Consider the following 21,474-nt stretch of genomic DNA (forward strand, 5'->3'; position numbering starts at 1 on the left):
GTTAACACAGATAATACTGGTGTCTCTCGCTCCCCGAAGAGACAGATATGAGAAGGCGAAGGAAAAGGCAGTTGATTCTTATGTTCAAAAAACAAGAGAGAAAAGGCAAAAAAGGCACCTAGAGACGTGCCGAATTTCACAAATGATTCCGTATTAATGAAATACATACTACTATACACATCACAAGTCATCACCCTGTTCTAACCCTACAAGCTGAACCTCTTCTGAGCGCGTAAGTCCCAAATTATTTTGACGAGACTGAAGGCTGCGGTCTCTGCCTCAACGTGATGCTGTGATGACCGGTGTCATCAAGCACTGCAGTTAAGACAACATCTTCTAATGGTTTGTATTATGAGTATCATACCATGCTTGGTATCAGATAATCAATCAAAATAAAAACAAAATATGCCGGTTAATATTGATAATAAAAAGCTTCAAAATCAGATAAAAGTTAGGCCATATTATCCATTTCATGAGTGCGGCGTGTGATATAAACCTTTTTATCCATACGTTTTCATATGAAAAAAGGTCAAGTACGTACAGTATACCACAAGAATTACAGCAACTCTGCGTTTACTCTGAGGTATATTTTGTGATAAGAACCCTGTGTTAGATACTGACACTATTTGTATTGTAGGAAAGGTAGACTCATGTCCCTGTCCAAGGACGCACCAGGCTTAACAGTACACTGTATCACTGAAAAACCTAAAGTTATGGACCCCTCAATGACCAGTGAGTGAAAACTTTTAACGTGTTGTGACATATTCAACCAACACATTGTTATTACTGTAGGAGGAAGCTTAAATTCCCTTGTTTTACTATTTATGTACATTATATATTTTCAGAGCGTTTTTCAAGTGAAATTCCTCAGAGACAGGTAGTGGTGACAACTGAGAAAAGCCATTGTTCTTGTCTTCAAATAATTGGAAAAATGCCAGCAGAAGACAGGTTTCCAACCCTGGAGTATTCAGCTTGATGTTTCCCACTCCCATACACCGATGAACATTAGAGATTAAAAGAAATGTATTAGCTTGATAGAGAGATCGGGGTGGAGGCGGGAGTGGGGGGCGAGGCGGGGGGTCTGGGACTGGGGGGGAGGTAAGGGGGTGGGGGGTCAGTTTAGTCGAGTCCAATGGCTTGGCCTGTCAGTGACAGTGTTGGGCGCACAGGTCAGCGTAGAGTCCCATAATTGGGGCCCTCGGAGTCTGCACTGGCCAGAATGCCTGTCTGGTCCTCCTCAGACCGCCTGCGATGCAGGAAGGAGGTCAAATAGAGATACGGGTTCTTCTTGTTTTGCCTTTTCCTCTTTCTGCGGAAGTCGAGATCCTCTCCCTCTTGGGGTGTCTGGGATTGCTGCTGGGTCTGAGAGGGAGACACACCTGGGAGGGAGACAGGGAGTCAATAGAGCGTCACGCCGCCTACATGTTCTGGGCTAATATGCCGTCTCTTCGCTCTAATTGTCGGACCAACCTGTTCTCCTTCTGGAGGTTGTGTTGTTATTGTTGTTGGCAGCCGCTCCCTTGGCTTTAGTAATACAGTGGTGTAGCAGTGCTGGTAAGCTCTCAGACCCGGCAGGATCACTAGACGCACCTAGAGGTTCCCTGGGAAGAAGAGAGAGGCACAGCATACATTGTTTTACATTAGTCCAACAGCCGGGCTCGCTACCTTCTCAAAGTGAAACGACAGAAAAAAAAGAAAGAAAAAAAAAAGCCGTTCCTATTTCCAACAGGCTCTATCATATGATTTGATGAGCAGCTCTTGTACTTCTAATGAGCCCTTTCACTACTGTAAGACGAATTTCCATTTCTACCTGCATTGATGGATGATAAAATTTAGAAAAGAAAGAAAGAAAGAAAGAAAGAAAGAAAGAAAGAAAGAAAGAATGATCAGTTTACGTATGCTGGCAGTGTGTTTTTTCAGATTATTTGCTAGTATTTGCAAGTTACTTCTCAAACAAACATTAAATTAAAGCCCCAATCCAGAATTTAGGACTTAATTATGGTGATATTCAGTTCTCATTATAGCTCGAAATTAGGGACATTTTGTAGTCTTTGCAATAAACAATGATAAAAATGTAAACAAATGCATTTGAACCTCAGTTTTCGGTTTATATTTGTACAATTATTATATCAAGAGTTCAGTCAATAATTGCACTGTACTCAGATTCAGGATTGGGCCTTTAAATAGTGATTGTTTCAGAAATGTGGGCAATATTGGTCTCTTTGCTGTATAAAACCCATAAAATGAAAATAATTTCTGGAACTGTAAAATCACTGTTCCTTGTAACTTTGTAGTCTTACTGCAGATTCTATGTTAAGTTCCTCCAATATCACTATTTGCAGTATCTATCTAAGTGCATGAAAGTCTTTGTGCCAGTTTGTTAGGTGTGTTGGTATAGAGGTATGTTTGGGTGCTTCTTCAAAATGCAAAATAAACAGAAATCTCTTTTTGGAACACTGTAAGAACTATTTTCATTTCATGAGTGATACATGCTAAATTGAATGAAAAATAATCAATGTTCAATCAGCACAACATATATCTATTACATATCAAGTTTCAATATCTTCACTCTCATACTGTTTCAGAAATAGTTTTACCTCATACCGAAAACTCTTGTTTTGTTGTCCATCTCTCATAGAAAGATGCGAGTAAATTATTAATATCCAAATAACCTCACAAACACTAAACATTTAAGTTCAGGTTCATGAGGCTCAGTGTTAGCTCAATGTCTTTGCCTTTCAAAGAACTGAATACAACAGCCTCAAAACCTGACTTAATGATTCATTAAGTCAAGTTGTTGTGCCAAACATGTATTGTTTCAAAAGGCATAGGAACACAAAGCTTTAGAGATGCTGTCCATCATTTGTCACTGTGGAGAGAGAGATTGAGAGCCATTAGCAGAGAGGGGGGGACAAATCTGAGAATTGCAACAGTCCTGGACAGATAGAGCACATTTCCATTATCACTTATACTGTGTGAAGGGCCACAGTGTGTTAAATATAGTACATTTCCATAGACATGAACACTGTACAGCACACTTCCATAAACATGAACACTGCGTACAGAGGCTTCACCATGCTGACGGGAGGAGATGGCAGGAAGAGGAAATGGCCGTTAAAGAACAGTCACATGACAGGAAGAGGAAATGGCCATTAAAAACAGTCACATGACAGAAAACGAAAGCACTTAGGACAACAAATGTGACAAAGAATTTAGTTTGAGAATTGTTGTTATTTGTTTGGTCATAGAGAGAGATTTAGAGAATGCATGCATGGCATTTTGCACATGGAACAAAACTTTAAAGGGGAATACTCCAGTCTATCAGTCATATGGGTCCTCTATTGATTCAAGGCTTTTTGTGCAGGGAAACATGTCTGTGTTCCACAATCAAAGACAAAATCCAATGCTACTCCACAGTCCAAAACCGCTCCGCATATTGCTCACAAGCCTAATTACTGTAGCCTACACCACAGCAGGCTTTCTGTGCCTTGGAACTGTATTGAGAATGTATCCTGCAATCATTAACCATTAGCTGTACTTCACTTGAATCCAGTACAGAGGCACAACCCAAAGCGATTCCCCTTTAAAGGAGAGAGTGATTAGAGCCCTCCCCCTGCTGACCCCTCCCCTCTCAGACATGGGTCCGACCCTTACCTATTGCGGCGTAGGGGACCGGGTCACAACAACGCTGCCCAGATAGCTGAGATCAATCAAAAACAAATCAGGTAAGACCCTTACCCCGTATAAAGCAGCAGCCCTATATGCTACTTTCCCATATAGGCCAGTGATACTGCAGGAGCAAGTCCCTGCTTCATGGCTTAAGCTAGGCTCGTAGTTTCTAGCATTCACAGAGGGTGGTGAGGTGGGTGTGAGGGGGCGCAGGAATGTGTACAGTGCAGAAAACTACTTTGGAGTACGACTGCGTACGCGCCTCAGGTACCTTTTTATATCTGCAAAGGCTCCTCCTGGATTAAAATCTGTATATGAGGGCTTTGATCTATCCAAATATTTAATGTAATGGAAAGTTAAAAATTGCTCCTCCAGTGAGGTTTGATTGCAGTATTCCCTCATGGAAAACCGGCTTAAGCTGATAGCACAATATCCCTTAGTTTTTGAGGTTAATCTAATATAACATAATGAAAGGTATATGATAGTTAATCAAATATACATTTAAGTGATAAAGATATGGAAAGGTGAGCATCAAAATAACACTTAATACTACTTCACACATTCCATTTATATTTTCGGGATGCTATCACGCCGCTGCTTCTACCAATAATTCAGAATTTCAGACTTCATCAAATCCAATTTAAATCTACCTATGAGAAAAGATGCCCCAATTCAAAGTTTCAATGTTGTGTTTAAAATGGGGGACATAAAAAAATATATGGCACAGTCTAATAACAGAGGGTTAGCTAATGTTTTGTTTTTTTTCAAATGTTCCTCCAATCACCATATTTATATTTGATTTCTACTTGCATTGTAAATCAGTATGATTTTATGAGGTTTAAATATGAGCCATTAAATCAAAAGGACAATATTACAGAATCTTAAGATCAAATTCAGCTTTCACATGCCATCGAATTGTCAACATTTAGAGAATTTCCATCTTTATGAACTGCTAAAATGTGTGCTAAATGCAATTACATGCTTTCTGCATATTACTGTAAAATATGCATCCTAACTATGCCTAAATGAAAACATCATGTAAAACTGTGGATAAATACTGAGGAAATTTGGAATAGAGAGCTGATGAGGAGAGAAGTCTCCTCTGTAAATAAATATGTGACTATTCTCTACTGGAATGGATCACCTACCCTGAGGCTGATATCTGGAGCTGGGAGGGCTCTGAGGGCAGCATCTCCTCCTCTGTCCTTCTCTGGGATGGCCTCTGCCCGAAAACATCCCTGCCCTCCGGAGGGGGAGAAGGGGACTGGGAGGGGTAACTGGCTGCAGTGGAGGCATAGGACATGTGGGCGTGGTAACTGGGACTGGGGTGCCTGGCTCCCTGGCCCTGAGTGGGAGAGGTGGTCAGGGAGGACCTCCGGGAGAAACTGACAGTGGCCGAGGGCTGCAGGGTGATCTCCGGCATCTCCAGAGACCGAGAGGTGCGGAGGATGCTGGGGCGGGGAGGGGGCCGCACTAGAATATCTGGGGAACCCGGCTGGGTGCTAAGGGGGCTTTGGGAGAGCGGAGAGAGACGGGAGGGCTGGAGAACTAGCGGGGGGAGGCTGGGGTCTGCCCGGCGCCCCGCCCTCGGGCTGAGCCAGGACTGAGGGCTACTACTGGGGGCTGTGCTTGGGCTCCCTGTGCGGGCTGCCGGGTCGGGGTAAGGCAACACTGGTACACCCACACCGTGGGCCGTGTGTCTGAGCTGGCCGAGACTCTGGGCCTGTTGCATAGCTAAACGCCTAACCGGAGGCCCCGGGGGCCTGTCTCTGCCTGGGGGAGCCACAGGGACCTCCAGCTGCAGGAGTCCAGGGCTAGATGGATCCTTTAGGGGAGGGAGGTGCAGGCGGCTAGGGGGGAGAGAGTGAGGGGGGTATGGGGGTGGTTCGGGGAGGTCCTGGGGATGATGTAAGGGATGGTGAGGTGGGTATATGAACCGTGGACCCTCTAGACCCAGGAAGGGGAACTCATGAGGCTGCCAGCTTTCAGGTGAGCGAGGAGGAGGGCTGTGTGTGTGAGACAGAGAATGGCCAGAGGCAGTGTACTGATGGTGCTCCATCTCTCCACTCTCCTCCGGGATGGAGGGGTAACCAAAGGGCCCCTCGGCGGTGCCTGGGGGGGAGGACAGAGCGGAGCTACGCGGGCTGATGTCAGGCATGTAGAATGGTGGCGGAATCCCTGATTCACCGCGGCTGCCTAGATACCCATAGAATGGGCCCTGGGGAAAGCCCCTGTAGCGGGAGGCGGGGGCCTGCCCTGAGGCGTGAAGCGCACTGCCCTCCGCAAAGCTCATACCTTCCATGGCCCTGTGTAGGCGGGGGCTGTAGGTGGGGGGCTGCGTTGACTCCAGGCTGGAGGACGTTGGGGAGAGCTGTGGCCGCAGCGTGGGCATGATGGGGGGCAGAGGCCCGGGGTCAAAATCGTTCTCCTCGTCAGACTGCCGGAACTCAGGGTACATGTCAGACTCCTCTGCGAAGGGGAAGCCCTGGATGCGGCGGGGCGGTGGGCTGGTCTCCATGACGAAGCGGCCGTCGGGCCCGCGGCTTATCAGCTCGATAGGCGTGGTGACCTCCGCCTCATGCTTGGACACACTGTATTTCTTGCTGGCTATGGCACGCTTGGTTTTCTTGTAGAAGGAGAGCTCTTTCTCCTTTTCTCTCAGAGGGCTGGGCAGCTTCCTGACGTACAGGCCTGGACCTTGGGAACCCTCTGAAGAAAGAGAGCGGGGCCTAGATGGAGGGGAGCTCTCTGGACTGATCTTCCCTGACGATAACCTGACAGAGAAAAAGGAGACACGGGTTTTATTAACAAACACCTAATGAGACTCTAAGGAAACTACATAAAATATTCAAAAACAAGAGAAAGAACTTAAGCAAAGTAATTGAATTGGCAAGTTTCCACAGAGTTTCATTCCTAAACTAAACAGATGACACAATACAAAGCCATTGCACTATATCAAGGCAGCCATAATGAACTGCATTATGATAATGACCAGCTCATGGCGGCAGCAGCGTCCTGATAGGACTGCAGCTAATGAACCAAGCCAGAGTGACGGGATGAGAGGAGAACCAACTACGCAACCATGACAACCGTATCACAGATCTATGTCAACTACATCTTCTTGAGCAGAAGTGAGGCCAGTCTGCAATATGCTGCACCAAATGCTGATGTGAGAAAAGCGGATGACATCTAACCAGGCCTCATTTGCCCACACCAGGAGCAGCATAGTCAACACTTCCTAAGTCACTGAATGCATAAGGTAGACATACATGTATAGAGAGCGCATATACACAGTACTGTACATGCAGCTGAGCCGATGCAAATTTAATCTCTGTATATGGTGCGTGAAAGTCCGTGCATGCAGTTAGGCCAGCGGTACACTAAAGCAAATAGTCATTGTCAGTTGATAATTTCTATGCAATGCATTAACCATGCAGCCAAGCCAGTGCAGCGCAGCACACTCTGTATTTTGGTGCAGGCAGGCACTCACAGGGGGCTGGCGGGCGGGGGCAAGTAACTGCTCCTGGCAGGCTCGTCCCAGCAGGGCTCTACCCCTGGCAAGGGGGTGAGAGGAGGCCTGCGATGGGAGACAAACGACATGGGCCTGGTTCATCTTTTGCTACGCCAATACTCCTTGCAAGAAGGACTAAATATGGATTCCCTGACCTGCCTGGACCGCTTAAAACAATAAACGAAAAATAAAAGGGCTACTTTGATTCTGCTGACGATCTATAGTCACAAGCAACCACACATTTGATCTGGAATGGGATTTACACAAAATATTGTCACAAATGATTTTCTTTTGAGATTCAAATGTAGTCATACATGTATACAGTTTTTACACAGACAGACAAACAGACAGACAGACAGACAGACAGACAGACAGACACATAGCGGATATTGTACATTAAATGTGCAGCTTCAATGATAAACAAAAATAGCCATTATTAAACACTTGGAATCATGCAGAAAGCAGACAGCCTTTAAGGTTGAATACAAATGGTTTAAAGGTTGAATACAGTTGAATACAGATGGATCAAAAATCAATATAAAGACTGCAGCTTTGGCACTCTGGATAATGTGCTTAAAATGCTGACTTGGCTATTTTGATCCTTAATCTGCCCATGATCCGCTAGAGGTTGCTACCGTACATGTCCCTCCACACCTCCCTGATACCCTGTCTACCACTTGTGTGCTTCATTCCAGATATAATAACATCTCTTTTGCCACATACAAAACCTTTGTCTTGCTAAAAAAAGCACCAGAGAATGCATGCTGTGTGAAAAAGGCAGCCACACTTACAAGGTAGTGTTTCGCTAGCCAAACTGTGTACTTCCAGTTGCCAGCTGCTTCACAATAAAAGTTTACTATTGTTTATTATTCAAATTTATGCCGTGTCACAGCATGCCTCGGAAGAGAGAGGTTTTGTGAAACAGCGTAAGGTGCATAAGAACATGCACAATACTAGCCACCTCTGGCGGACTGCAGGGGCTCTGGTGTTGGCTTTGGCTGTTAGAAGCTACTTACGGTGACTCTATGCTTTTCCTGAAGTGTGTCACCGACAAGGGAGGATCTAAGAGGACAAAACAAAAAGGAATTTAGTGTTTCTTGTGTTGAACACCACCAGTAGAAATCAGACAAGCTACACTACCAGTCAAAAGGTTGGACACACCACATGTTTTACTGTTTTCTACATTTTAGAATAATAGCAAAGACACCAAAACTATGAAATAACAGAAAAGGAATTATGCAGTGACCAAAAAAGTTAAACAAATCAAAACTATCTTATATTTTAGATTCTTTCAAAGGCTTTGGAAAGAAATCCATACATAGGCATCAACTTTTCTATTTATATTTGTCTAACAAACAAATTTCAAGCATTTAAGCATAAGCCTTTAGATCAACATGGCATAAAGATAATGAAAAACATAACACGTTCAATCAGGTGTGTCCAAACTTTTGACTGGTAGTGTATGTATGTACAGTATATGTATATTATATCCAGTAAAATATCAGAGGGAGGCCAACCTGGTTTGCGTTTGAGTTTGCGGCGGTGTTGCTTATTGACAAAGCAAGCTGCTAGAGTGCTGAACAGTACCGCCGCTGCCAGGAAACAGATAGTTGCCACGACGCCCGCCACCACAGGCCGCGCCAACCCCTCATCAGCCACCTCTGCAGGGGGGAAGGGATCTGAAGTGAAGCAATTTTAGAAGGGTGGGTAAAATCGACAGGCTACAAAGAGGAAAAAATCACAAATCTATTCTTCGCAAGGACCTCGCAATGCAAGCTGTTAGATGGGTCAATAATTTCAAAATGTAGCATATATAATACATTTTGCACTCAAAAAATACATTGTAATTTTTGTTTCGTTTGTAATGACTGACCTGTGCTAGACACTCCCACCACGTTGCTGCTCTCACTGATCAGGTCATCCATGACAGCCATCACTCGAAACTCATACCAAGACTCCTGCCAGGGAACAAAACCAAACACACTCCTCTTATAACCGGATCACATATTGATCATTGTGTACAACTTACTTCTTTATGGTTAAGCACACCAGATATACAAAAAGCACTGTGTAACTTTGTTTTGAAAATATAAATAAATATATAAGTAAAGATGATGATTCTTCTTCTTCTTCTTCTTAGTACTAGTCCATACCCGGGGTTCCGTGCGCCACAACTCCGCGCAGACTTGCCAAAAATGCGCATAAACAGCGTAAATTTGGGAAAATGGAGAAATCAGCTTCGTCAGTCCCTGCCTATGCCAATGCTCAATGCCCATGTGCAGTTTCAGATTGATTGGCCAACCCATTGAGGAGCAAAATGGATGCAGACAGACAGACGGACAGAGTTTTCCTCATTTTATAGTAGGATTATTATCATTTACATGAAAGCAGCATTATTATTAGCATGATAGCAGGAGCAGTTATGTGAGTTATATTTAATATTTTTTATTATTTCATATTTATTACAAACTACCTTTGTGTAATTTTGAGCCAAGTGAAGTCTACAGCTGACTTGTTATTGAAAACGGCTGGCAAGAGGAAATGAAAATGTGATAGCCAGACTCTGTAATGTCTTTAGTATGAATTTCAGTCTTCTAGAGATCATGAGGAAGATGACTACACATAAAAAAAATTACCTCTTTACTGTTTATCATATTTAATGTTTATGTATTGAATTTAATGTTTTGTGCCAAAAGTATTTAGGACCATGAAATATATAAACATTAGATCTTTTATTCTTTAATTTTTCAGTCAAATACACCCTCAAATTAGACAGTCTGCACTTAAACCTCATACCCAGTGCGCCATTTCACTTAAAAAACTATAAAAAAGGGTCCGAAGCCAAAATATCAAACAATCCTGTTTCTATCAAAATACATGCGGATCTCACCTGAACAAGGTCTCTGGCTATGAGCTCGGTCTCGGTGGATGGGATCAGGTCATCCAGGACTTCCCACCTCTCCCCAAGGCGGAACTCCATGATGTAGCGGTCGATGGGTGAGGAGTGGTTGGCCGGGGGGAGCCAGGTGAGGAGGACACCGTGCTGCGTGCGATTGGCTGTGAGGCACCGTGGTGGAGTAAGAAGCACCAGTGGTTCTGGGGTACTCAGAGGGGAGCCTGTGCAGCAGACCAGACATGTTGCAGATAATACTTGACACAGAGAAAACTCATTCAGACACAATGCAGACAGAAAACTCTGAAAACCAAAATGTGGAGAAAACTGAGATGGTGCTAACTAGAGTCAAATCTCAGATATTGATGGTTTTTACAGACAGGACTGAGTGCATCAAAAAACTATTTGGTAACCTCTCTAATTGAAAATAAATAAAATAATTGGAAACACAGCACAGTTCCTGATTACCCACAAATTAAGAACCTGACTACATAAGAATAGACTGTTTTCCTTCTCAGGCAATAATATGCTGCATGTAGATTGACATGTACATATTTTGAGCAGTTCACTATTCTGTTGTACAATCTTGCCCATGGGGCATGTTTAATGTCAAGATGTGACAGAACAAAAAATTGAATGCAAAATTGAATGCAAAACACCTGAATGTCACAACAGACACTCAATCCACTCGTGGGATAGTTGATTTGTTGACATTAGAGCCGTTACGCAGCAGCAAACAGCAATAAAAGTACATTTGGCTTGGTTTTTAGAGAGCACAGGATAGAGAAAGATGTCTTATGAGGCCTGAGATGGATCTAAACCTGTGTGGATGTAATACATCGGTCCTAGGAAGATATACCATGATACGTCGCTTTAGCCAAAATACATCTTTATCCCAGCCTGAAGTCATGGCACAGATCACAAGTATTTCAGAAAGAGGAAAATAATGTTATATCAAGGTGATAAACTAGCAGTGGGCTAGGTCACAGCTACACAAGTTTCATTTTGCCTATGTTGAGTAAAAGCAATAGGCTTTGGAAAACAATAAGGAATTTAAACTATATAAAACAAGGCCAGGAATATTAGGAAGTTGTCATCTTCAAGTCATTGGGATTGATCTTCCTTAAAACACAGATTCTCAAGTTGGTTCCACTTCTTTTATTGCTTCTTTTCTTGCTCTCAATGTGTGGAGATGCACAAAGGAGGAAGCAAGAGCCATCAGTCTTCATGTGGGACTTCATGGAGTTAGCAGACCAAAAAAGTGTTTTAATAATTGACTTCTTCACAGCTCATGGCTTGATTGGTAGATGGCTCGCTGACATATCAATTTCCACATTGTGAGGGAAAAGTGAACAATAATCTGCCCATGTTTTATTCTGTGCTTGTGCACTCAGTTGTGAATTGGGGTTAATGAATGGGCATGGTCTGACTTTCTTCACGAAGGGCCTGATTCAGACTGTGTAAACTTGCATGAGTCTTAAGCGGATTGAGATATGCAGGTTTGAATTCCTATTCACACTATTTGATGCACGCACTGAGGATTTTGGGTGTGCCTCTATTTGTGCATGGGTTTATTCAAAACCTTGGCTTCTTTGTCCTCTCCACTGGTACGGTGGAAAATTAGGCCATGGACGTTTCTCCCTTTATGCCTTTTTGCTGAGGCATTGCTTTTAAATACCATGCGCCTTTAATTCAGTTTCGGTTAGGACGAGGGCGCACAAAGATTGAATTGGCAACATGCCCTTGGGACATGAAATGGATACAAACATAATAAAATATAGTCAAAAATCTGAAATATGTGAATCTGCAATTACTGAAATTTTTTTTTTTCTATCAAAAACAGGTTACATATCAAAACATGAGTTCCTTAATGGCATTTATATTCTATTAAAATCAACAACAAGCCACTCTTTTGCTTTAAAACTTCTCTTGTTTTCTGGAGCAACACAGGAGGAATGTCAGCTCTGCAAGTCAGTGGCACCGCTCAATTATCAAGGTCCTGTCCATGAGCACATGTTGGCTGTCTGTTAAACTAGCACACACTAAAATTCTGTTATGGGTATGTGTACTCTTCACTATTACTGAGCCAGGGTGGGATGTGTAAATGTTGGTGTGTGTGGGTTCTTGGGGTTTTGTACTTTTGCTTTTGCTGTTTTTTGTTCTGCTCTTTCTTTTATGTGCGTAATGTGTGTGTTCCTTACTGTCATTTTTCTTTTATATAGTAAAAAATTCTAAAATGTACACCCGTATGCTCATTGTTATGTCGTTTAGTACTGTTTTCAATAAAAATATTTTGCAAAAAAAAAAAAACTAGCACATTTAAATGATTTCTTGACACACTCTGTGCGCCCTGGCACCACCTTACTTTCTCCAGCACATACATGGCAGGACTCCTCTTGTTTGCTTAGATGTAAAGAGTCATTAAATTGCCTATTTGATGTCTTTGATGTTTATTAGCATGCAGATTTTTTGTTTTACATCATGAAAACTGATGTGCGTGCCAGACATATTGTAAGGTTTTGGGTGCACAGGGAAAGGAGCACACAAATGGACTCAAAGTCAGAATCCGCATATCGTAGGTAGACATGCCTTGATATATCCTAAAGTGTGTATCCTGAAGGAGGCCGTGTGTATCCCCATGTGTGACTCAAGGGATGGAATTGGTGCAGTGGGGTCTGTGCTTAAGTCACAGTCTGAATCAGGCCCAAAGCTACCACCCACTTTGTGTGAGTGAGAAAATGAAAAAAAAAAAAAGACATATTATATACATCAGTTTAGACATCACTAGAGGGCAGTATATTCCATACCACTGTTTTTAGTGGGCATACAGAATCAAAACCAATCAAGACCAAGAAGCATAGAAAAATAAAGCCATTCCATACATACAGTAACTCAAGGATGCACTGTATATTAACCAGGCACTCAGTGGGTTGATCCTCCAGTCAAATAGTAGGCAACATGGATGCCAAAACCCCACCCCACCTTTATGTGTGCTGAAGGCAGTTGTCACCAGTACCTACCTGCAGTGTTAACTGTCACAACTTCGCTGAATGGGCCCGTGCCCAGTTTGTTTTGTGCCAACACACTGAACTGGTACTCAGTCCTAGGCTCCAGCCCCGGCACCACCAACCACGTCTGAGCACCAGACGCTGGCATGGAGTGCCAGTCGTGAGGTCCAAAGTCTATCCTCTTTGACCTGATAGAGACAGGGAGAGAGAAAGGGGAATGCACATTATTGAAGCAGTACAACATGTGAGGGTAAATATTACGATAAATAACATCCTAGCTGTGACTGGTCAGAAGATAAAGTCGTAGGTGTGTGCGGAAGATCAGCGTTACTTAAACTTTGGGTCAGGACCCCAAATTGATTTTGTCCTTGTTTCTGGTTGGTCTGGACATAAAACAAATGCTGCAGTATGCTATAATTTGTGTTTTCTCCAGAATGTGAAATCTACTCCTTCAGTGTATAATTATCACTTAACTAGGTAATTAGAGGGCTTTGACTCACAAATTTGTAGTTACAACTCCATGCCCAATGTTACACCACACAAGCACACTGAAGAGGATGTGTCGATACATATGCAATCATCAGTGTCTCTTTCTTAATATTTACAGTCAACAAATTTGTATCTAATGGTGTGAGGACATGGCAGAGGTGACTGTTAACCATATTACTTGTTACAGCAAAACTTCAAGCAGAATTTCACTCACACACATCCAAAAATACAATCATAACTGTGCCTTCACAGCACCTCATGTATGGGTTAGTCAAATGTTACAGCAATGACTTCCTATTACATTCCATTACTTTCCTAATACACAACAACATGAATTATGCACATGCATATCTACTAAATGCCCTGAGAAATATGCTGTGTCAAAACATTTCTGTCATGAAGGGATGATTGAATTTCATATGTTATCATCATCAAGAGGGGGGCAGAAAAAAGATTTGCTCCCATGTCAGACTAGCCCCATAACCTCTCAAGCGGCCTTTTCCACATCCGCAGACCATTGATTTTAAGTAAACTACATGCACTCACACTGGACCGTACCACACAGAGAATGTCTGTTCGAAGCCGCCATCATAACCTGGCTCCCAGGACACATTAGCAGAGGTTGTTGAGGGCAATACATGGATATTGCCGGGAGCATGTGGGCTGGTGCCTGAGTGTTCAAGAGAGAGAGGAAATAATAGATATAAAACACACAGTACAGTTTATATACCAAATCTAATACTACATAGGTTACTTAAAACTATAATTTCACTATCACCTGCAGTAATGAAGCTATAGATGCGCTGTCAATATGCAAATTTTATTCCCTTAATCGGTATTTTGGTAACTCAGACTCTGAATCACACTGATTGAGTTCAACCCAAGTCCAATAATGCATCATCTACTGAGTCAAATGAAGAGCGTTTTGCTTTTGTTACCATCCCCCAAGCTGCTCTGCTGCGTAATGCGTCTGCCTGCTCATTGGATAATATAACGTTGGCTGAGGTGGTGACCAGGGTAAGGTCAAGTTCAAGAGCAGCGATGCTGTCGGTGGCGGTGAAACATCCCACCCACCTACCAGCTGTGCTATGTGGCCTAAAGCCAGTTCCTCCTCACTGGGATAAAAGGCAGACCTGAGCCTGGTCTGAGGAACCACAGCTGTCTGCTCCGCAGCCTGTGACACCTGTCAGCTGAGGCCCAGTCACCAGGAGACGGGCTGAACGCTGCCAGCTGTGGTATAATGACTCCATAGGTCCTGGGGCACTGGGGCAGACTGACTGACTTGTTGACATGTCGCACGTGATACGAGAAGCCACACTGAAAGCCACACACATTCACACGCACTTACAAGCACTTGACTAAGCCCTGATCCAGAATTTATGTAGCCCTATAAATTTTGAAGAGTCTGACATATAAATGGAAAATAAGGCCCAGATTCACTAAAGGTTTGCGCAGGGAAGAGCACATGCTATATCACCAAAATGAACAAATCAGAAGACTCTTTGTAAAGAGTTTGGTCATTCAAAATGGCTGCTATTATTGCTGCAATATATGGCCAGCATCGCAACTAAGGCTAGCAAAGGAGAGGGTAATCCATGCTAGAATCTCAAATCAGATCACTGGCTGCATTAGGGCGTAAAGACACCAGCTTTAGAGTTTTAAAGCTGAAGCTCCCAATTTGTGTTTGCAATTAGTTGGAAGGGGGCTGTTTGCTTGTGCCGTACTCTTTTTAAGGCCTTGTTTGGTCCACAACTTAATTTGCATACATTTCTTAGTGAATAAAACAAAAACTCTGTGCTCTTACTCTACAGTAACAACTGAGGTGCAAAAACATGCACAGACTTGACCTCACAACGCAATCTTAGCAAATCTGGACCTATGAATTTTAAACTTAATAACCCTTTTACATGTATTGTGTAACTCACATTTGGCTGTCACTTACTGTCAGTGCTTGTATCAGTACCTCAGTCAGTCAATCTGAGAGTAAAAAGACGTCCTTGGTCCAATGACTCAACACACAGACAAAGCCCACAGTGTTTCAACAGGGGGTGCCATACTGCAGTGGGGCTTTAAATCTACTGTATAAAGCTACTGCGGCCATAGATAAGATCAGATGAAACTTTAATGATCGCAACAGGGAAATCAGGAAGAGGCAAAGAGCAAGAGGGATCAGGGTCAGTTATTGCATGCAAATAACTCAAAAAATACAGTAAAAGTAGATCACTGCAAACTCAAAATCACAACAAAATCACTATGAAAGGTGAACAGCTGGGGAAACTATAAGCAAGCTCTGGCAAGCTGAGAGCACTGTGTGGATTGTTTGTACCGATGACTAGGAGACGCGTGCTGGCAGTGATGCTCGTGACCACATTGGTGGCTACACACTCCCATTCCCCATGGTCCTCCTTGCTGAGGGACAGAAACTGTAAGCTGCCGCTGGGTAGGACGTTGTGCTTACTCCTGCTAGGCTTCCCCACCTTCAAGGGACATGAAAATTACAATTACTTAGTGAGATAACAAATATCTTATTTCACTACACAACCAAAAACAAGCAGATCAAGTAGCTGAATTGGTTTTCAGAGATTTGTTGTGGTGTATTTTTGTCTACTGCACCTTTCTCCAGGTGATGGTTGGTATCTCAGGGTCTCCAGAAGCAGCACACGGAATTACTAGCTCTCTCCCAGCCTCCTGACGGTACTCCCCCCCAGGCCTCACATTAAAGTAAGGGGGATCCTTGACACACACAGACACACACACGAGTACATAATGCACACATGTACAGATAAATCAGTATATGTTAAACCACAGAGACACTGGACAGCAGAATGTACCAAACATGGGCAGTGGTGTACCTTTAGCACCAAAGTAGCAGGGGGGGACATGCCCATGGTACCCAGGGCGTTGTAAGGCACACAGGTGTAGGTGCCCAGGGAGTCTTCTGTGGCCTCCGCCACCCGGATACTTCCATCTGGCATCAGGCTCCAACCAGGGTACTGAAACAGAAGATAAGAGTAGTTGATTTCAGGGTTTTTCCTGTATTGTAAAATCTTGGCGGCCCACCTAAATATTTATTTTCAAGCTGCCTAAGAAGAAAAAAACACAAAAATCCATTTAAATCAGCTGAATTAAGCCTATTTTAGATGGGCAAAAAGTGCTTAAGTCAGTCTGATCAGCACTATAAAAAACCTAAACAGTCACACTGACAAACTTGGGAAAGGAGAAGCATTATTTTGAAATTGAGTACAGCTGCACTCATCAATAGCATGCCCTTCTGTGATTTGTTGTTTTTTAGCGCTAATTTTACCTCTGCAAACCTGAGCGCCCCTTAGCCACATTAATTTACGCAAGTCTGCAAAAATCTGCTGTTTGTCTATTAAAAATAAATAAGAAAACTCAATCTAGCAAACTTAATTAAAAAAGAAAATATCTTGTACATGTCTTATGATTTATCATATCGTCATGATAACCTCTACTGATGCTGTGAGGTTGAACTGAACCACTTTTATATCAAGGGATGTGCCAAATATAACACAGTGTGATGATGCCTCTGCTGGAGTTCGGACCAATCTTTAATTGCAATCATTTCAAATTATTCTTTGTTGTTACACCTTGATATAAAATTGCTAATTTGCAATCTGGATTTAAAAAGGCAGAAATTTCTCAACTAGGCCGGGGTAAGTGTGACGGTGGATGCTATAACTCAGAGGGGTAATCGATTTATAAAGGAGATGTTTGTACAGTGGAGGCTCAACATCTGGATATGCAAATGAAGCCCTGAGGCAGGCTGACCTTCTCCACTCTGAGAGGGTAGCCGTCTTTCTCCCACTTCACTGACGTCACGGGTGGGTTGGCATCCACCGGGCAGCGGATGACGCCTGGCAGTTTCCGTGGGACGTAGATGACCGGGGGCATATTAATCACTCGGGCAGGGTCTGGAGGTCAGAGGTTAAACAGTCAAAAAGACTGCTGTTTTACAGGCAAATAATCAATAACATCTGTGTCAAATATTTAGTACCATCTAATCCGTAAAGAAGTTTCACAGCAGATGTAAAATGTCCTGTAACTTGTAGGGATGGGACGATATGCTTATCTCATGATTCTCAACATATGATTCGATACAACCAAGATACAATGTAATAAATAAAAGTTCAATGACAACAAAGTCTGACTGTGCAGAATTATATTTATTTCTGAGACACAAATCTTTCTAACTATAGCATTGGCTTGCTAGAATGTGAACAACAATGTAAAAATGGCATTACAAAGTGCAATTTTGTGATTACTACAGCAGAATAAAATGTAGCTAATATTGCGATTCATTTTTCTGCCCCACGATTGTCACATTTTTGTTTTGCGATATATTGAATTTAGATATTTTGTCCCACCCCTAGTAACTTGCATGGGGTATATTCCTTGCCATAAAAGATAAGAGCATAATATGAAGGTTGATAATTGAGCTAAAGCAGCCTGGTTTCATCACTGGCTGTTTGAGGCCAATGATGAAATCAGTGGCCTGGCTGCAGTGCTGCAGATCCCCATCTCTATCACATACTGTAGCACAGAAATCAATGCTCCCAACAGCAACTTGGGAGCAAATTAGCATAGCCAACACACTGGGGCTGACGATAAAAAGTCAGATGGCCTGGAGTGGCATTTCTCTCTCATCAGTCTCAGCTGATGAACAGAAAGGTCACCGTTTCAATTCATTCGGGGCACATTGAGGGAGCCAGACTCAAAGGGAGCAGGACAAATAGAGTCTGAGGACAAGCCTGGCCTCATCTTTGTGTCTGGGAATAAGGCTAGAATTGGAATAGATAATAACTTCATCGTCAAATCCATAGAGAATATTAAAAAATGGTTGAATTGGCTGTAACTTGGTGAGAAAAGGCTCGGTCAAAATGACGAGGGGGCAAAAACCACGCTCTCTCTCCGTAACGTGTGACCTTGAAATTCAAGAAGGTTGCAGTGCGTTACAGTGGTAAGGCAGTGGAGCTGATAAAACAGCAGCCTCCAACACAAGCAGCCTCCATACTGCTGCTGCTCCCTCCTCACACAGCTCACTGTACAGCCTCTCCACACCCCTCCCCCTACACTGCGTTGCCACGGTAACACTCACACTGAACAGTCAGGTGTGCTGATGCTGAGGGCGAGATTCCGAGGCTGTTGCTCGGACTGCAGGTGTATTTCCCAGCATCCTCTGGCTTGACCCGGAAGATGATGAGGGTGCCGTCGATGAGGATGCGCACTCTGAGCTTCAGATCACTGCAAATAGGACGCAGACGTTTGTCACAACATGTCACTGAAACATAGTCATAACAGGACAGATCTGTTTTTTTTTTGTGCAAAATTACACCAGGGTGCCATGAGAGAGCAGCAGAGAGTCAAACAGCAACCAGTTGTAAGAGGGCTCCAAAAAAATAGAGTAGTCAAATAAATCTGCTAATTGCCATAATCGCCCAATGTTGCAGCCCTCATGTTTTCTCCCCTGCCACCATTTCAAATGAAACACTCTAATGAAGAAGCACATTTTCAGTTTGCCTTTTTGAATACAGAGCAACGCTCCCATTGTCCACACAATGACCTAATTCAACATTTTATTATGCGATGAAAATGAAGGTTCAAACAGAATATTCATCTCTGAATCAAATTATATGTGATTCTCTCCTGCATATCTCACTTATATACTGCGATAAATCAAGATTGCAGACAAAAAAAAAGCGGTGTAAAATTAGATTGGACTTGAGGGCACCACACTCCAGTGCACTTCCTCTTTGAAAGTCCCTGGGACACTTGTTTTCACTGCCAGTCAAAATCCCATTCACTTGTTCTCCTCTTCCACTTGTTCTGTCTGTCACTTGTTCATTGTAAAGCCTCTCAGCCTCTAAAGACCTGCTCTGGGGAGCCTGCAGAGCTCCTGGCTACGCTTCAGATCATCACTGCATGAGAGGCATATGATGACACAAAGACTGAGTCATATGATATTGTCATCAGAGCGTACTAACCCGCCTGGCACGCTCCAGACAGACCCCTGTTAGGCCCACTCTTACTGCCTCTGGGGCCACAGCAGGACAGGCCACTGACGCACACACACCTACACAAAGACACACACACACACACACACACACAAGCCACATACCAAGTCATAGTCACTCAAAATACACCGCAGCAAAAGGCGCCCAGGCACACACAATGTCACTCACAACACAAAGGCTTTGGCATAAAAGCCTTAGACAGCTAGCAGGACGGTGATTTAACCGACTGTGAGGCTCAAAGGAAGAGAACCTGAAGACTCAACCTTGCCCGAGTGCTTAAACAAGACTTAACAAGACTTTCCCATCGGTCAGAGCAAAAACACATAAAAAGTCAGTTGCGGTACAGTGGTGAACTTGATCATAACTTTACTTCTTGAAGTAGACGTTGTCCTCTTCCCAAAACCAGGTGTAGGTCAGGTTGCCAGGATATGCCTCCGCTTGACACGTGAAGAGTGCATTCTGGGATATGTTTACAGTGATGTTTTCTGGCGGTGAGACAATGTATGGAGGCCCTGAGAGAAACAGAAACAGTTTTAGTACCTTGTATACTTGTAACAGCACACTCTACTATCAAATCCTAAAAAAAAAAAAAAAACAATATGGCACCCTATACAAGCCTACTCTACCTCCACTTAGGGAATGCAGACTTCTTTTTCAGGAACAGATCAGACAGAGTGAGAAAGAGCACACACTATGCATTATTTACAATACATCACCACAGCCTGATGTGAAATACAGTGAGCAGCCAGCTATTGTAACCTTAATAGTAGTCAGCGGTGGAGCTTATGCATGCCTCACATTGTAACCTTTCCGTCCCCCGAGGAACTGTAGGTTGCTCTGAACTCTCAATAAAACAGCAGAAGCCATGAAAGGTAAGCTGTCTTTTATGAGTGGGCCCAGATACAAGCCTCCTGGTTATTTTCCTCTCAGCGTGCACGGCTTTATACATCAGGTGGGACTACTGAGTGCAGTGTGCGGTTGTCTCACATAACAATTAAAAACAGATCATGGGAATGAGAATCATGACTCCTTGGATATCTGCTTGTTATTGCTCTGGGTATGAGTCCTTATCTCACCTTGTATTTTGCCCTTGCACTTCATTCTCGCCGATATTCCACCAAACAAAACACGGGAGCAAACATTTTGTTTGTGTGGTTATCATATTCCACATCACTCTAGATTTCTACAGCGTTACTCAGATGCTTTGAATATTAAAATAACCAAGATTTTATGAGGTGTAATGTAACGTTGTTTGTGTGAATGTGTACATACAGTTGTTTTTTGTGTTTTTGTGTTTATATGTGGACTAAAAAGACCCTCTGCTCAGTTTGCACCTATAGATGTCAAGGACTTCCCGCAGCTCATCCTCTTTATAGACTCTTGCATATTGACTAAAATAGACGTTATCCTAACTTTACCATAAAAGCAAGGTGCTCAGTTGCTTGTTAAATACACACACTGTTAACTCCTGCAGCACTCGCTCGCTGTATTGGGAGAGTGAGGCTGGTATCACAACCATCTATCTGATCTGTGTGTAGCAGAGAGCCTAGTTAATGGACCGGAGACAGACAGTGATGTTCTCACAGACAGGCCCTGTTGTACACACACACACACACACACACACACACACACACACACACACACGCACGCACACACGCAGCCCCAGACAAAGCTATTGACTGACTGATACAGACCCATAAGGAATGCTACATACATCAGTTCAGATAGCTGCATGGCTTTCTTCCTGGACTAAATACATCCTCGTCTAAATAATGAAAATGGCCTAGTTCAGTGATACGAATGCAACATTAGGCAGCAGGTATGGGTGGAGCAGGAATCAGAGCATATCATCTCAACATTTTTTTTATTTCT

At 43.2% G+C, this 21,474-nt stretch overlaps 1 protein-coding gene across 1 annotated transcript in view; it reads right to left on the minus strand.

Annotated features, from left to right (window-relative positions):
• Window positions 1-1,170: 1,170 nt before the first annotated feature.
• The window catches only part of igsf9ba (immunoglobulin superfamily, member 9Ba), a 51,780-nt gene continuing 31,476 nt past the window's right edge, over window positions 1,171-21,474 (minus strand). The window contains exons 6-21 of the mRNA XM_071536350.1: window positions 19,973-20,114; window positions 18,687-18,832; window positions 17,360-17,502; window positions 16,423-16,563; window positions 16,184-16,303; window positions 15,897-16,047; window positions 14,117-14,240; window positions 13,094-13,269; window positions 10,071-10,297; window positions 9,054-9,138; window positions 8,698-8,859; window positions 8,197-8,242; window positions 7,160-7,246; window positions 4,818-6,443; window positions 1,471-1,601; window positions 1,171-1,379 (exon numbers count right to left, since the gene is read on the minus strand). Of these exons, the coding sequence (XP_071392451.1) occupies window positions 1,171-1,379; window positions 1,471-1,601; window positions 4,818-6,443; window positions 7,160-7,246; window positions 8,197-8,242; window positions 8,698-8,859; window positions 9,054-9,138; window positions 10,071-10,297; window positions 13,094-13,269; window positions 14,117-14,240; window positions 15,897-16,047; window positions 16,184-16,303; window positions 16,423-16,563; window positions 17,360-17,502; window positions 18,687-18,832; window positions 19,973-20,114 (3,716 nt within the window). The remainder of the gene's footprint in view (window positions 1,380-1,470; window positions 1,602-4,817; window positions 6,444-7,159; window positions 7,247-8,196; window positions 8,243-8,697; window positions 8,860-9,053; window positions 9,139-10,070; window positions 10,298-13,093; window positions 13,270-14,116; window positions 14,241-15,896; window positions 16,048-16,183; window positions 16,304-16,422; window positions 16,564-17,359; window positions 17,503-18,686; window positions 18,833-19,972; window positions 20,115-21,474) is intronic.

This window comes from Centroberyx affinis, unplaced genomic scaffold (genome assembly GCF_046629955.1).
Source record: "Centroberyx affinis isolate AG114_WGS23_722 - 3 ecotype Tasmania unplaced genomic scaffold, CSIRO-AGI_Caff_v1 ptg002859l_1, whole genome shotgun sequence".
Lineage (NCBI taxonomy): Eukaryota > Metazoa > Chordata > Actinopteri > Beryciformes > Berycidae > Centroberyx > Centroberyx affinis.